Genomic DNA, 17,621 nt, shown 5'->3' on the forward strand with positions numbered 1-17,621 from the left:
ATTACAATAGCTCCAGGCCAGAAATGTTTGCAATTCTGCATGGTTTATTAGTTTGAGGTAGTGCTGAACACAGAGTACTACACAAGAGTCTAAGGAAGGGGTGGGGGTAAAATGATATTTTGAATTCTGGTGCCTGAATATTCAACCAGGATGTGTGACTTAGTAAAGATGACAACACTAAACAGCCACGCACACCTGTGTACAGGCATAAAGTTTCAAAGACCACACAGTTTTAAAGGAAAATCCATAGCCAACTTCCAGTTCAAAAATTATATTAAATATAAAATAACCAATTAATGCATTTACAGAAAAACCAATACGAAAGTAACCACTTTCATACAGTTTGCAAAAAAGGAAGGATTAAGTTAAGGCACAGTGAGTAATACAGTATTTTATACAAAGAAGGCAGTGAGAGCATTTGTTACACAAGAAATAGTAGGGAAAGGAGATAAAAAAACCAACTGACATTAATTTCTTGGAAGAAAAGCAAAGTATTCTCCAGCTGGCAAGGTATTACTCAAGCTATGTGAGGTTTTCTTTCTTTGACGCTCTAAGAACTCTTAAGAGAATTAACTCCACAAGAGAACAAGCTTGTTTTCTGTGTATTCCCCAGGTGTTGAACCAAGCTGTCTCTTGCAGATGTTCAGGGCTAAGGAGGGATTTTACACAGTGGTCAGCACCCTCGGTCTTACAATTCAGAAAAGGCAAAGAATGGAGTATCTAAATAGATGGCCTAGAGCTGAAGACTGAATCCTCCTCCTTAGCTTTTCTGTGGTGCTGGAGTGCCACAGACAGATGAGAGGAAGAGTTTGTGCTGTACAGGACACTGGTTCAGGCACAGGGTCATCTGAAATACGTAACCATTCCAGAAACTAAGAGCCAAGTTACCTGGCCTGTGGTGTTACATCAGGCTCCTCAGTTGGCAGTGGGAGCAAGGCCAGGGACACGTCATGATACCCAACAACCCAGTTTTGCTGAAGACTGTTTTTAAATTTTTTTTTAGAAATCTCAAGGACAGAAGTACTGTTTTACATGCTAACTAGTGCAGGTTCTCTGCTCCTTTGCCTGCAACAGTTGTCCACAGAAAATGACTGGGGCAATGACATCTGATTGTTGCGAAGTAAACCATTCACCTTTTACAAGCTACAGGTGCAACAGTCATTGCACTAAAAGAGCCTTAATTGCTATTTGCTCTGGAGCTACCTGCACTTCATTTAGAGAAAAATTTCTGTTGTTCCAAGTGCAGTATCACAACACATTATTTAAGAGAAGGAAAGAGTGGTAAGTTTGGTTTTGTTGTTTCTAGTTATTTATGTATTCTGTGCTTACAGGGTGAAAACCACCTGCAGTGGTACATCCCTTCCTGGTAATTTAATATTAGACACAGAGTTTGTTTAGGTTACTGAAGTACAGTAACCTAATGTTTGTGAGTGAAATAGGACTACAGAAAACCATTCAGGAAAGATGGTGATAATTTTTATAATAAAACTGTTTTTAAGAATTTTCTTCTAGATCCTAATCATACGTAAACCTCTCTTTATTTCCTAAATTGGGTAATCGATGTCCAGAAGAGTTCATAGTTCTAGACTGGTACTACATAGAGTGTCCAGTGCACTTAACATAATTTAGCAAGACTTTAGTTTCTTTCCAGGACTATTAAGAGTATGCATTTAAGCACACGGGTCTCTTAATTCTTGGGTTAGGAGTGAGAACATCCTACACTGATGTTAGTTCTGAACTTTGCTACAGCACTGCATGGAGCAGCTGAGCACTATTAGCCTCCAAGAGTGGTGGTACTTGTCCTAAGTTCTTAAGGGTGCTTATAGCCTCCTGGAAAGCTGGAATTTCTTTACTTTAAAAAAAAAAAGTCAGTGGACCCTTGATTCTAATTAACATTAAATCTAACATTTTTCTCTTGTGTTAACAACAGAAAAAAATACATGCATACAACAGTGACAATAAATAGGGGAAATAAGACTCTATTATAATTACTTTTGAGTTACAGGATATTAATTCCTATTAATCTATTCATAGAGAGCCGAGTTGCAAACAATGTGCAAATCAGGTTTTTAGAAGTAGGAAACAGCACTGCCTCTGCAATCCACAAGTGTTGAGAGACACAGCAATTCAAAGAAAAGACATTTCTACTTGCTTTACACAGAACTTAGCTCACACATTCAATTTCAGACCAAATGTTTGTAGTGCAATTTTCATTTTAACTGAAGTGCCAATTTGGCAGAATGCCTCAGCCTTATTAGGCAGACAGACTGAACAGACATCACCTAGCTCTCTCCTGATCAATAAGAATGGTAGGAGTTGTATTTCACTGAACAAGTATAATCCTATTTTTCCTGTTTATAGGCAGATTGTGACACCTGACAGTTCTTATTTCCTACATTATACAGAGCTTTACACTTAAGGAGGGACAGGAACTACATCTTCTTTATTTTCTGCAATGGGCGGGCAATCTCCCTCACTTTCAAAGTTTACATTCACGAATGAAGAGCATGCTGTTGCTCCAGGCTGGTCTGTCTGGACAGGAGCTTCAGCTTGTGGCTTGTTCTGCTGTTCCTGATGCTGTCTTTCTGCTTCTTCTGACATTTTGTTTTCCTGTTCCTCCTCTTCCTCCTGAAGAGAGATAACCAGATTCATATGCTACTATTTACTATTTACCACTTACTTAGATTAACTTGAAGCCTTTCCATAAAAGCATACCAGTTGCTATTACAAGGCAAGGACATTTGTTCCACTAGAAAACAGTCACAGTTGATCGTAAGATGAGGTACATTCTAGAAATCCCATTATGGAAAAAAAAAAATCACCAAAAGTGAAGGATTAAACCTTGTTAAACACAGAAAAAAGACACATACCTAGATAAGCAGTTTTAGTTAATAGCAATAGTGATTGGTCTGCCTCCTCTAAAGCTTTTTCAGCTCTCAATAAAAAAAATAACTAATAAAGCTTTAAATATGTTTTTCATCTCTTCTAAATGAAGATTTTTAAGGGTTTTTTTTGCCGAAAGCACTGGCTACCTATCAGTGTTGTCCAGTTATGCTTTAGAACAAATGGTAACCTTGTGTTCAATTTACCCATGACACTGTGTTGAACAAGTTTTACAGCTGGAAAGTGTATTGCTAGCAGCCACCTCTACAGTGTTCAGCCCCTGTCCATCCAACTTTGTCACAGTGTTGACTTGAAAATGCATTGTACAAGAGAAACAGAGCAGAGGTCAGGACCCACCCATTTCTAAGACTGATGAGCTGGAGAGAAAAGGCTGATGGATAAAAAATTGTTAATCATGCATCCAATGAAAACTGGAGACAAGCTGAAATTGAGGATCTAAAGCTTCATTTTAATGCTAGAATAAAAATTTTATTTTTTAGAATACCAGGAAAGAAAAGTTGGGAGAAAAGGGAGTGCAAGAACCCTATCTCTCACACATACCTCTCTCTTCATTCTGTAATACTCATCAATGGCATATTGATATTTTGGTGTGCTTATCCCCAGAACAGATGCAATCTTTTCTCCCAGGAAATCACACACTGAAAAATAAAGAGAGGTTTACATATGATTAGGATCTAGAAGAAAATTCTTAAAAACAGTTTTATTATAAAAATTATCACCATCTTTCCTGAATGGTTTTCTGTAGTCCTACTTCACTCACAAAATAAAACAAAAATCTGTGAGGTTAATCTCCTTATAGGTAATTATTAGCTGAATATACTAATAATTGTTCTTTAGGATAAAGAATGAACAAAAGGAGAAGGATATGAAATTCAATGAAAATATATATGGTGGTAGTGTTTGAATTCTGCTCGTTTCAGCTTTGGATCTAAGTTTGTTTTGCTAGGAATCAGTTAAAGGGTAAGCGTTGAGCTGAACTTCAACTGAAAATTAAGGTTAGACAAAAGTACATGGGTACCAGCTGTACTGGCAGTTCAGTCTAGTGGTACTAGCAAACTAGACAGTATTTATTGATACAAGCATACTTCAAGTCACTTTTAACAATGTTCTGTGTTGCGTACTAATGGATTAATAAAATATTTATGTTTCAGCTGTCTCAATTTTCAAGCTGTAGGCTACATTCAGTGCTACTTTGCTAAAACAGGTAGGGCACAGTCAAAAGTATGGAACAGGGGGAAGTTTGTGTCATTCAGTTTCTTTACCGTGGTGATGGCTACAGCACTGGTTGAGTAAAGGCAATCAAGAAGTCAAATATACTGCACTTCAAATTGTAAATCTGCCCCAAGGAAGCAAATGAGTTAGTCATCTTCAGGGAAAAAAAGTTAATAGTTAGCAACTGACTACTTCAATGAACATTCACAATAACTAATTTTACAGATATCCCGGCATCCCAAGCATTGGGCAAAAGACCAGTTCAAATTACAAATGTAAGAGCCAAAAATGAAGGGCGAAGAAGAAAGCACTGACCTTCAAATTCATAAAGCACTTCTGAAAAAAGGACAGCACTACCTACCCTTGCGTATGAAGAACAGATGAGTCAAGGAATTTAATTAAACTGCACATTAGAGAAAAAGTGTTTCTAAAAATAAAGATAGGTTAACTAATACAACAGACTGCCAGAAAATTTTAAAATATTCAAAACTCCGTAATATTTGCGGAAAAAAAGCCAATAAAGATACTTTACACCTTGGAAAGAACACAGACTATGACAAGCATTTTTAAAACTTGGCAAAATTCTAAGAGGTCCATGAGTCATACAAATTTCTGTGCAGTGAGTTTAAGACCCTTGACAATAGTCCTGCTTATTTTGTAACCCCAGAAGTTCATCGTACGCCACACAACTGGATGTGTCCTTGGGATAATTTCTAGTTGTCTTCAGAAAAACTGTCAGTTTAGTCACACCAGCCAGCATTCTTTTCAGGTAACATCACACAGAATGGTTCCATACAAAACCTAACAGAAAGCTGATACATTCCCTTGCCAACACCAACCTATCTCCATATGAAGAAAAAGGGGGAGAAGTGCTCATCAAAAGGGTATTTTCCAGTCATTCTTCCATGCAAGAGTTGTTGATGGAAAGTAAAAAAAAAATTTTAAAAGTGCCTAAGGCAAGAGAGTACATCTCCACAGATTAAGTACATTTTGATTCATACTTCTGAAAAAACAGCAAGTAGAAGAACCCAAAGATGATTTACAGTCTGTCAACATCACTTTGTGACTTTCAGTATTCCCTTTCTGGTTTACCCAAGAATTAAATAATGCAGTACCTGATAAGGTTGATGTGGCAACTCGCAGCATGTGAAACCACAAGTAGGGTCCCCACGTGAGTGTTGTCTGCAGGAACAAGAGTAGTATGAATACGTACAGCTGTATGTTCATGGCACAAAGTAACACATGCAAAACCTCAAACAGCTTGAGAAGAAAGACCTGCAATGTCTTCTGTTTTCCAGCTACTACAATATTTTTGCTTTAAAATAAGTGTAGACCAGACAAATGAAGAAAAGTATCACCACAAGATATAAATATAGCCATGGTTTACCTCTGGGAAAATTTCTTTCACTGCTTTTTGTTTCCTGCTCCCAGACTTGGGAAATGACAAGCAGCCAACTCAATCCCTGACTAGAAAAAGCTCTCCACAACATTCTGAATTCCATTAGGCCAAGAGGAGAAGTGAGGTAACAAAGTAGTCTCTCATTACAATAATGATTGAACTGCAAATGACTGTTTAAAATCAAACCAAACCTTCAAACCTCTGAGGAAGAGGCTGCTTTCAAACATTTACAACCAGATAGGAATTATCCCTTGAAACTGCACCTGAAAAACAAAACCAGGAGAACCGAGGGAGGAGGAGAGTTACCACAGCTCTGAGGGAGCAGTGGAGATGCTGCCAAGCAAAGCGCCGGGGGTGATGTGAACCACGAGGAACACAAGATGAATAAAACAGGGCTCAAGTGGAGTCACCTCAAGCATTTGCATGTGAGTGAGGAAGTGTCTCCAAAGAGCCTCCACACCAGGGCACACAACATAAACATGAGGAATTGGAGATCTGTGTGCAGCTCCAGGGGTAGGATCTCGTCATGATCCCAGGGATGGGGTGAATGGACTGAGTGCTGCTGTGGAGGGGTACAGACTCTTGAGGAAGGGCTGGCCAGGAAGACAAAGAAGGGGAATTGCTCTTTGCACAACTGTGGTGTATTCACAGATACAGGAAAAATACTGCAGCCTCCAGACAAACTGATACATATATATATATATATATATATATATATACACACACACACATTGTAAATTAAAGATTTAGAATTAAATTAATTATAAAATAATGGGCATGCACAGGCTATGCTTTTCATCAAGGGAAGAAACTGTATCGGTTAAAAAAATCCCCAAACAAAACCATGTAATAAAAAAGAAAAGGGGAAAAGCAGATTCCAAGGTAAAGAGGAAAAAAATTGTAGGCTTTCATTTTTGTGAAAAGGCAAATTCAACTTTCATAGTGAACCAAAACATGTTTATAGTTAACAGGCTGCTGTATTCAAGCAAGCTCTTTGTTACGTATTTCCCCCCAGAAAAGATCTCTGTAGAAGTACTTTCTTCTGGAACATAGCAATTAAAAGTGTCAGCTTTCATTACGTGAAACACATTAGCTCTACTCACATACGTAAGTATTTATAACTTCTATAAGAACTGTTTGGTAGTAACCTTTTTCTATTTTCTTATTTAATAGATATCTGTACAGGAACAACCAATATTATTGTAAATAATACAGCTACAGAAACTAGCTGGTATGGCCTCAGTATGCATGTACACAAGCTACCAGACTTTGGTGCTTTCCAAGCATAGTCTCTACAAATCACTGCAGCAAGAAATTGTCTGTCAAGCCAGAAACTCAAGTTGGGCAGGCTGACAAAAAGCCAGATGTTATATATTTTTGGCAGTGGATATGGAAAATGTCCTGCCAAGGTAAAAGTGTAAGCAAAATCAGCTGCTATCCTGCTCACACAAAAGCACCTCCTGCTCATTGATTATGTGCTCAGTTGGCAGACAGGCTAATGAGGAGTTTGTTCAGTTGAAGAAGTCAAAAAAAGTGCTGGAAAAGCTTGTTGCCACAGGTGCAAATAATGGCACTGACAGGGCTCTGTACAATCCTTCATGATGAGGTGACAGGGTTAAAAAGCATTCACGCAGGGCACAGGACAAACAAGGGCCTGCTGTGTGCTGTAAGAAAGAAGCTACAAGAACCCCCATAACATTTCAGAGTGGAAAGACAAAGCTGAACTTCAACGTGACAGAAGAAACTCAGACCCAGAACATTCTAACAAGTTTGTGGTAACACAAACATGGGTAACAGCTGAGGCTCGGCAGACACAGAGGTTCTATTTCTACTCTTCCCCCAGCACAGTTAAAAATCAGTTTGGTACATTAGAAGCACTTCTAAGTTCAGCTTCATGGGAACCTCTACTTTCTGACAAAGCCCAACCAGACACTTCCTCATCCCTGACAAGCAAGGCTTTGCCAGACCCTCAATTTAAAAGGTAACTTTCTTTCCAGTGTCTCAAAAGGCAATATAAAATCATGGGAGAGGCTACTCCACAGAAATTCAACAGGAGAAAGGAGATAGCATGGAGAGCAAACCACCAGGAACAACCAGGAACAAAGGAACGCATCCAAGGAGTCACCTTCTTTTTCTACACATTCCCCCCTTTACCTCCTCAGGGTAAATTTGGGTGCCTTCCCAGAACACCTCAGAGATGGAAGCAGAAATGGCAGATATGAGGCAAGAACTGGTACTGGGGAAACTGGAACTGTTCAAGTGACATGAACAGGGCTGTTAAGTAATGGCTCAGTACAAATTAATCAAATTAATCCTTGCCTGTGAAGTAGCTTTAATGCACTGAGCTGGAAACTGGAAAACCATACCCAAGTCAGGTCCTACAGACCTACACAACCACATACCCAGATACTGTATTTCAGCCTCCTTTGGCCAGCCAGAGAAGCCTTAATGTTCAGTCTTTAATCAACTCAAGGACACAGCAGTACTGTATTTCTTGACTGGGAACAAGGGACAGTATGAAACACAGTACACTGGTTTACTGTATTTCTCCTGCAATCCATCTCTTTAGTATACGTTTCTACGATGTTTAATTATATTATTCAGCTACCCTGACTTTATTTTGTTGTTAAAATGGAAAACACAATGGTTTTGACAACTGATTTTTAAATTACAAAAAATCTTAATGTACAATTTTAATTTAAATAGGAATGAACATAATGGATTCAATCACTGATAAAACCAAGAGGCCTCTGGTTCAATAACAGAACAGGCTTTTGTGTCCTACTGTGGGGCTGCCAAAGGGAGCACACATGTTCCCTTGAATTTCTGAGTGCACCATGTTCCTAAACAATCCATATATATATTTATTTTTGGCAGATTTCAGCCCTAATAACACTTAAATTTTCCAAGGTATGTAGGGTTTCTTTTTGTCAGAGAAAATGGAAAAATGAGAAAAATAATAATTTCCTTGATTTCAGAAAAACAAAATCCTGTATTCAGTAGTTAATATACACCACCAAATAGATACTTTTTCATTGATTACCACGCCAAGATACATTTTTAATTAGTTTAATCCTTGCCTGTTCATTGCTATAATAGGTTCTTTAGCGTATGCACCACGTAAAACTGTGACATCTAAGACAAGCCAGTGAAAACAAGATCAGGAACACGCATACCATCCTCCATCAAGAGCTTCTACCATATTATGAGTAGTTATTACTTGGTCAGTGACTATTTTTCTCCTTCATCCCCAAATTGTTAGAGAAAATCAGAGTTGGATGGTCCTCAAGAGAAGACTTTTTTCTATTTGAAGTTAAAGCCCTTGTGACTACAGGATATCAAGATAACCTTCCTGCAAGGTTGTGTTTCAATCTTTCTGAGCATTGAAGGTTAATAAAGGTAAATCTCTCCTGGAGTTTTGTTGCAGATGTCTTCTCGGGATGAATTCTAAGGTTATCACACCAACAGTCATGTTGCTTACAGCTCCTCTGTGAAGACTTACACTCCACCTTCTGCCTATTCATCTAATAGGTGAATGCAGCAAAGTGCTGCACCACCAGGTGTCCCTCCAAGGATAAACAGAAGGATTATCTTCTTAATTAATACAAAATAAAGTTTTGGTGGACAAAAGCAAATTTACATATAGAGTGCAAATATCTACATTTTAGGACAAAAGAATCAAAAATACATTTATGCTATTAAAGCATTTGAATTTCAATGTGAGAACACTCAGATAATACTGAATGCTACTATCTAAAAAATAATGTGTTCTGGATTAAAAAATATAAAACATAATAGAATGGACACCCCAGTCCAACAGTGTTAATGAACTGAGTGCTGACCTACAGAAGCACCAGAAGTTGTTTCAAAGAAAATTTAAAACCCAGTTCTTTTTGAGAATTTGTTTTGTTATGAATAATAGGAATCCACCCCACCAAGTGCTCTGGCTATGGTATTACCAGGATATATACATACTACTTTGCTTAGTAAGAAACACATTGTCACTGCCTGCTTAGCTCTAAAAGACAATTAAACCAAGGTACTTAAGACATTTCTTTACAACACAGCAAAATATTTGTTTCCCTTAAACTCATTCAAAAGCTGCCAGGATGCTAATAACAGCACAGCTTTGAAATTTCTTGAAAGTTCTATTCAAAATACTAAATGTGCTTTTTCTAAAAATAAACTGGTCCAGAAACAGCTATTACTTGCAACATACTTTTTTGTATCCCAACTGAGATAACAAGTTTTAGACATGCTGCTCTCAGCAAACAGACTATTTAATTGCTTTTATAGAAATCCTACAATAAAAACATTTTAAAAGCAGCTGTTGGCTAAAAACATCAAAGCTCAGCTTGGACTAACATTTCTTCAATTGTCTGGCTCAGCTGGGATACATGAAGCATGCAGGAGATAAAGTAAACCTCACTTAATGGCAACCCCTGCTCTAATCAAGTTCATTCTGTCCGAGGTAAAAAGCAATACATAATAAGGTAGAGTGTGCTCCACAATAAACTACTCCTGGTAGTTTCGGGGGTCCTTTTATTAAAAAGTGTATTCAAAATTAAGGATTTAATAAACTATGAAAGGAGAATAACACAATCTTAACTCCACCATACAATATACTTTTTGGTATTCAGAAAAGAAATCGGTATTAGGAAAGGAGGGGAACAATCATGCAGCATTTCTGGCTGTTGTGCATACTTGAGGGCTCTTTAGATAAGTGTCCATTTGCACAGCAGCGAGCACGTCTCTGCCCTCACAACACCTACACCAAGGCTCGTGAGCCTTCCATCACTGCACCACCACAGAACTCTTCCACTGTCAGAAAATGGCACAAAAAATTATACACAACTTGTTCCCTGCTCATTATAATTGGCAAAAAAAATATCTCAGACATTCACAGGTATCTGACATGACTGCCTAGTGGGGAACAGACCTCACTCTGAAGATACCTGAACATTACCATAATAGTCAGTAAGTTTCACACTTCTTGCATTTCTTTGAGAAGATCCTTAAGGAGGAAAAAAACACCCTAGTACCCAGCAAGGCAGCTTAACACTTTACTCATTGTTTGTGACTACAATACATTTCTTTTCCAACTATAAACTTCATGTGTATTTTATACTGATAATATCCTACCTGCTATCAGGCTAATGTCATTTTTTGTTGTATACAAGAACTGCCTGCCAAGAAAGAGAGCACTGCCATCAATCCATGCAAAACGCAATGCAACAGCTTAACCTGTGAGTCATTAGGAACCCTAATCCCAGCTAAATTCCCATAGTCTCACTGGAACTTAGTCCTCAATCCACCTTTTTTCTTCTTCAAAATAAATGCATTTTACAGAGGGGAAGAGAGGTATTGCTTGACAGTCAAAGCAAACCTCTTATGGTTCACCACTTCTTCAGAAGAGCATAACCAGAAAGTCAAACCCTTCAGTCCCTTCAAGAAAGCCAAGCTCTCCCAAGATGGATACACATATTAATAAATACAGGGCCTACTACTGGAGAGTAAATAGAAAGCTTTGACCACAACATTTCTTAATTATGGATTCCCAAACAATGGTGCAGGAGTCTCTTCAACAGCAATGTCAAGTAGAAAGCAGGGTGCTGTTTCCTGTACATGCAGGGACTCTGAAGTATGGGAAGAAGCAGCTCTACACCAGTGTCTGCCTTCAGTATGCAACCAGGCAGGATTAGCTGCTGCATGAAGCCCTGGCTCCTGGCTGCCTGACCACACTCCAGCGTATCAGGGAGGATCCAGCCGGTTTGGGAGTCTCCACCTCAGTGGCACCCAAGCACAGAGAGGGCCAAGAAGAGAGCTCCACCAGCAGGCAGGACATAGGACTGCAGACTCAACTTACTGGGGCCAGGATTGTTGTACAAGGGTAAGAGAAGAGGTGGTTGGGACGCCAGTTTCTGGGGTTGTCATAAAAGAAACATGAGACTGGGCATGTGGAGAGATGAAGAGCAGGATGTGGATCTTCTCTGGGACTGACTGCCAGAGGGTGGGGAGCTGCTGCCGCTGGTGTTGGCACATGCAGCTGTAAGCTTTGCAATCACACTATCACTACAAAATAGTTCATCAGGCAGGCCAACAGAATAAAACATATTAGATATTTCATTTTACCTCTAAGTATAGATCCAGAATCATTTACAAAAAGGAAAATGCATTTTAGCAGCTACAATGCACACAACCAGCTTTAATTGTTGAGACTTCACTGGAATCTGGACCAATAAAAGGAAACTCCATTCACAGGCTGCGCAACATCTCAATAGCTTACAAGACAGATGAACATTACCTACAGGGACTAGGCAGGTCCTTTAAAATCTGGATTGTTGGCATGGTAACCCTAAACTACAGGTTTAACTCTCCACTGTCAACAAACATAAGGAAAAAAAAGTCTCCCCTGCAACATTTTTTTTTAAAACAACAGTACAAATGAAGGAGATACCAGGCAAATATTATTAGAAAGGGACGTGCTGGAGAAGACAAACTAGAACTGTGAAGAAATTAAACCCATTTCTAATTAGTAAGGCTACTTTAGTGGAGGAGAACTCCAGGACAAAACTTCCCAAGAATACTTTCCAAAGATTTCTGAGTCCCTTAAGCCAAGCAAATGATTAGAATTTATAATAGTAAAGACTGTATCAGATTTATGACACAAAAAATTAAGTATAAAATGTTGTTACCCAGTAAACCAGAAGTAGCAATTTATCAAGTAAAATACCTACAGGATCTACAGGTGGCAACAGGTCTTTTTTCTCTTGTTCATCTTCCTCTTCATCTGTGCTGTATTCTTCCATTGTTTCTCCACTTGCAAAATGAATAACCCTCCTTGGAATTTTCTTTTTCTTTCCTATGACACCCAGCTCCACATTCTCAAAGCCACTATCTCCCTTTGAAAGTTGCTATAAAGGAAAAAAAAAAAATCATTATCTCAAGTACACGCTTCTGGAACTGGAAAGTTCCCCCTTAACAAACTTCATGAGATTTTAAAAGCATTTTAGATTGGTTATCATATCCAGTGGACATTTAGAAGACATTTGCCTGTAGGTAAAAGACTGAAACATTCTTGTTTGCAGATATGTAAAAACTGATCCCTTCTCTAAAAGTAACAAAAAGGTTTCTTGTTGGGGCATGTTTCATTAACTAATTTGGTAAGCCCATAAATTTTAATATTTAAAAGTATTGTTGGGTTTGGAATTAATATCTAATGAAATTAATCAAGAAGCTCATAGGCTGTAGCCACCTCTTTGCAAGTTCAGACAGACACCTCTAGCACAAAAGAGAACTGAATAACTAAGCAGCCAGGCTCAAGCTTTAAAAAGATGCACCAAGGAATCTGCCCCTGGGGGCTTTCATCAGTAACCATGACTAGTACAAGGGACCATGGTAAAAGGACAACACTTAGTTTTGTGGCTAAGAACATACAAAGTGAGAAGTACAATGTCTGGCTGTGTTCTTCCAGCTGCTGAATGCTACAATGCAGTCTTTGGGTCACAAGCATTATGAATATATACTTCTAATTCAAAGGCCAGTCAATAAATCTTTAGGCTAGTCACTCCTGCCCACAGAGAACTTTAGTAAGATTTTGTATCGCAGCTATCAAAACAGAGCCTTCATCTTGGTAGAGCTTTAAGAGGCTACTGCAATAAATGCACAAAACTGCTGGAAACACTTCTATCATGTTAGAGAAGGCCACAGAGGTTAGGAAATGTCAACCACATGTTTTTAATGTACCATGAAGGTTTTTAAAAATGCACGAGCTCATGTAATTTGAAACTGTATAAGGAATGACATGCATAGTGTGTGCAGAATCCAGGTTGCATAAAATGGGCACATTCCAATTTCCAACTTCTTCCCTATACAAACCTAATGATCTCCACAGAGCACAATTCAAAATTATAAATAAAAATACATGCTTTATCACACAGTTGTAAGACATCCCTTAATCACTGCAAGTGCAGCATCACCATCCCCATCTCTCACACTAGATTATACAACACAGATTTGCAAGGCAAGCAGGCTTGGTTAGCTGGGAAAGACTGTGGGCATAGGAGAGAGGGGCAGCAGGGGATCACGGGGAGCAGAACAGCTTCCTTCATTCCAGCCACAGATTCTTCTCATGCCCAGAGAGAAGAGGGAGGGAAGGTAAAGATCACGTGCTGAGCTCTAGTGTGGAGAGGGAGCGCACTCATTCATCATCTCTCCGAGCCCTGTACCACCGCTTCTCAAAACTGCAAGTCATCTCAGCTTCCCCCAGCATTTCTCAAGCCATGGTGGCACATTTCAGGCTTTTTCCTGGAGGAGCAGAGCAGAATCCAGCAGCAAGTTTTCAATGGGGTAATTCAGCTGAAACAGGATTGTATTTTCACGCAGAATCACATTTTCATGTAGAAAGACAAAACTGACTGTCTGGGGCCCAGTGCAATCTCTCTGCTATCAGTCTTGGGAACAGAGCAAGACACGAAACACAAATGCTGAAAACAGTGAAGCAACCTGAGCACAGGGAGCACTCCTTGCTGGCATTATAAAAGCAGGTGCCACTTCCCGTGATGGGGTTCTGTATCTTTTTGTGCAAAAAGCACCACGGAATCAGCTTTTTATGAACATTCCACACTCCTTTATTGGCATCGTACAATGACTGTTTTTATATTTAGTCACAGTACTGAAGAGCACTGTTTCTTGCAAACACTACATCATAAATATCACTGTGATTAATAACAGCAAGCAATGTGAGCCCCTCCTCAGAGTTCCTTTAAAAGCACAGTCTCTTTACCTGATTTAGGCTCATTTAGTGCAAATGCTTAAAATATTTTAGCTTTTTAAAAATGTTGTTTAATATTTCAAGTTTAAAAAGCAGGCTTTAGTTCCCTGCACACCCATCCCACATTCACACAACCTACAGTAAGCAGCTTCACAGCTGGTACTGCTACAACATTTCAGACAAATGCAGTACTTCAAGACAGTAAGGATTCACCAAGGAACAGTGAATCTGGTTCCCTTAGTCTTACATTAACAAATAAAATAAAGTATCAGCTGTTGTTTTGGTTATTACCTAGTCAACAAACCTGAGTGTGGGTTTTAGTCAACACTGGCCTTTTAAGTTTTACCTGCTCAGCACCAATAAAAGCCAGCTCTCCCAGGTACGACCAGGAAGTTCAGCACCAATAAATTTTATCTGTCCAAAACTGTGGTAATGGAGATCTATTCTAGAGCTATCAGCTAGATTCACTTTATAGCTCAAATGTTACAGTATTTCTTGTTTGAAAATTTATACTTTTGATCTTCCTTAACAAATTTGATCTTCTTTTCCAATTTAGGAAGTTTTTTTAAAAAGATCTTTCTTCTAGTGTATGGCTTTAGTCAGGTTTCTGACCTCATTTTTTTTCCACAGGCTCCTCCTTCTCTAGCATATTATATGGTCTTGAAAAACTCAGCATTTGTCCCCACGTCACAGAGTATTTACTTTGGCTTCTATTCTGGCAACTATTAGACACCAAGGCCAGTCACTCTTGTGCTTCTGGCACACCAGCTAACACTCTTAAGGCACTCGGTAAACACTGTAAAGCGACTTCCTGTTTCTTTTAAATGCCCTCTTGGGATTTTTCTTGGCTTTATGGCACACATACAAACCTTGTCTGTCAGACAGTCAGGATCTGAAACTCATGTTCATGTTTACCCTCTTTATACTCACTCTATCTCACCCTTTGTCCAGAAACAAAGAGAGAGCAGGGCATCTTTTGACAGTGTTGATACAATACCCAGCACAATAGAATTTTAATTCACATATAAAATGCCCAAATAAATAAACTACAATTAAGGATAAGGTGTGCCTGGACACCTGCAGGGAGAGCTGACACAAGCAATATTAGGTGATGCAACAACATAAAGTTTCATGCAGGAAGACAAAGAAGAAAAGCAAAAAGTAATAGGGATATCAGGCTATTCACTTTGGCATCCTTTAACCTTGTGAGAGCTTATGACCCAAAGCTATAAAGTGTGTGAAGTCCACTCTCCCTGAGGAAGATGAGTAATTCAATATGCACAGGTCTACTGACGTGGTACTGCTAGTCACTAGAATGCTGGTAATAGCTATTGAAAAATATTTCTACCCTGCTATCTTGACTGTTTTACTGGTTTTTTTGATAATTTTTTTTGGCTAGGGTTGGTGGGCGGGGGGTTGTTTAGGCTTGGGTGGTTCGGGTTTTTTCGTATTGCTTGTTTGACTTTCCACCCTTCTGTTTCAACTGAAATTAAACAGCATTGAGTCTTTCTGAAACAAAAGACAACGAGATGACAGACCCGGAGGACGACTATTAGAAAAGACACTCTCCCAACAAGCCTCGGAAAGGCACCATAACCGGTGAAGGGGCAGCGGCAGCGCCTGCAACACCCAGGGCGAAGCCGAGGCCGGTGCGAGGAGCGGCCGCGGCAGTGACAGGCGAGCTGCCCGGGCTGCAGTGTAATGAAGAGCTGCTGTCCCTGAACACCTCCCACGCCTTCGCCAACTTGACAGCGCGGAGGGAAGTGGAAACCTGTCTCACTTTAATATTCATCAGGCTCGTTTGTCTGAGGCATTGTCCGCCGACGAGCAGGAGACACCGGAGACACGCGTGCCCGCCGCGCTGACTGTAATTACAGCGCGCTGGATGGAAGGGCAGACTGGCTGACAGACAGACCTCGTCTCCCGCGGCCGGGCCACTGCACCCCACCGCCACAGCGGGGAACCGGGGGCTCCCACCACCCCCGCACACCCCCGGGAGGTCAGGCCGCGGCCACCACCCACCCCTCGGCCGGACCCGCCGCGGCCTCGCCCCCCTCCGGAAGCGGCTGCGCCCGGGCCCCAGCGCCCGCCCGGAGCGACCGGGAGTGCCGCCCGCCGGCCCCGCTCACCTGCTCGGGCTCCATGGCGCCGGCGGCGGGCGCGCAGTAGAGGGTGATGGCGGACAGCCCCTGTTCCATCCTCCCGCCCGCCGCGGCGCCGGGGGAGGGCGGCAGCGGGCCCGCCGCGGCCCGGGGAGGCGAGAGCGGCCGGGCGGCACCGTCCCTCGCACCGCCCGCCGGGGCGGTGCTTGCGGCCCGCCGGGGCTGGCCGCGCACAGGAGCCGGAACGCGCCCGGCGGAGACTGGGGTACTCGGCACACTGACCTCGGTCATTTCGCTTCTCCCCGCAGCTCTGCATTAACCGGAGCCGGGAGGGAGGCAGGGGAGAGGCCAGAAGCAGCCGGGCTGCCAGGGACAGCCGCACGCACCTCCACAGAGGCTGAAGCATACCCCCGCGGCACGGAGGGAAAAGTACAAGTTCTGGGGCAACACATCATCTTCCCAAAACAGTGTGAAACCTTGCAAAAGAACAATATTTTAAGAAGTAGATGGAGTTCCTTGACAGTGGTTAGGGGTCTTGCTCGTCCAGGACCATCCTTGCTCAGCTTTCCAGGATTGGGTGTTGGCTCAAGCAACTCAGCCCTTTGTAAGTAACGAACCCTTGAACAATAAAGAAATGCACACCAAGGGTGCCCTGGCCCCTGGGCTGCGGCTGGGCGAGAAAATAACATGCATGCCCAGGAGGGTAGGAGAAGTGTTTGCCAGGTGAGAGGTTTGCTCCGCTGCTCATGGGAAGAGCCCTTCGGTCTCCAGTATGTGCTGAGGCCTCCGTGCTGTAGGGAATGGCCCGGCCTGAACAGAGGAGGAGGGCTAACCCCGGCAAAATGTGCATTAGTAAATGCCAACTGCCGGTGAAAACAGCTGGAGGGGGAAGTATTGGAAACCTTCTTTTTATGGGACTGAGAAGGGAGTCGTTTTAATTTTTGGGGGATCTAACCAATGGCTGTAACATGCACTCGCATGACAGCAAGAGCCATCTTTCAATCCTACATCATTAAGAATAGTTTCCAACACATTACACTCTATTGCACATATGGGCTCTTAGACACTTTCTTAGTCATATTACCAAAGCATTATCCAGAGCACAAGACAAAAGCCCAGGGAAAGTACAGACACATCAGACTTAAAATTATACTAGCATAAGGCAGAAAATGCTCCCTTGTGAAAAGGGCTGACATACAATGTATAATTACAGAAACATGGGAAGGAAAGG

General features: G+C 41.1%; 1 protein-coding gene across 1 annotated transcript; it reads right to left on the bottom strand.

Annotated features, from left to right (window-relative positions):
• Positions 1 to 24: 24 nt before the first annotated feature.
• On the bottom strand, positions 25 to 16,550 carry FAM177A1 (family with sequence similarity 177 member A1). Its single transcript, XM_048308069.1, has 5 exons — positions 16,418 to 16,550; positions 12,253 to 12,429; positions 5,232 to 5,298; positions 3,445 to 3,542; positions 25 to 2,628 (listed from the first exon to the last, which is right to left on the bottom strand). Exons 1-5 carry the CDS (start codon positions 16,484 to 16,486, stop codon positions 2,416 to 2,418), a joined length of 624 nt encoding a protein of 207 aa, XP_048164026.1. The 5' UTR covers positions 16,487 to 16,550; the 3' UTR covers positions 25 to 2,415.
• Positions 16,551 to 17,621: the final 1,071 nt, after the last annotated feature.

Source organism: Corvus hawaiiensis, chromosome 6, assembly GCF_020740725.1.
Source record: "Corvus hawaiiensis isolate bCorHaw1 chromosome 6, bCorHaw1.pri.cur, whole genome shotgun sequence".
Classification (NCBI taxonomy): Eukaryota; Metazoa; Chordata; class Aves; order Passeriformes; family Corvidae; genus Corvus; species Corvus hawaiiensis.

Bases quoted from the DNA above. Each gene is read 5' to 3' on its own strand.
- FAM177A1 (XM_048308069.1), bottom strand. From the start codon at position 16,486: ATGGAACAGGGGCTGTCCGCCATCACCCTCTACTGCGCGCCCGCCGCC. The intron at 5,299-12,252 runs GTAGGTATTTTA...TTGTTCCTGCAG, and splicing joins TGTTGCCACCTGTAGATCCT to ACAACACTCACGTGGGGACC. The intron at 2,629-3,444 runs GTATGTGTGAGA...ATCTCTCTTCAG, and splicing joins ATTACAGAATGAAGAGAGAG to GAGGAAGAGGAGGAACAGGA.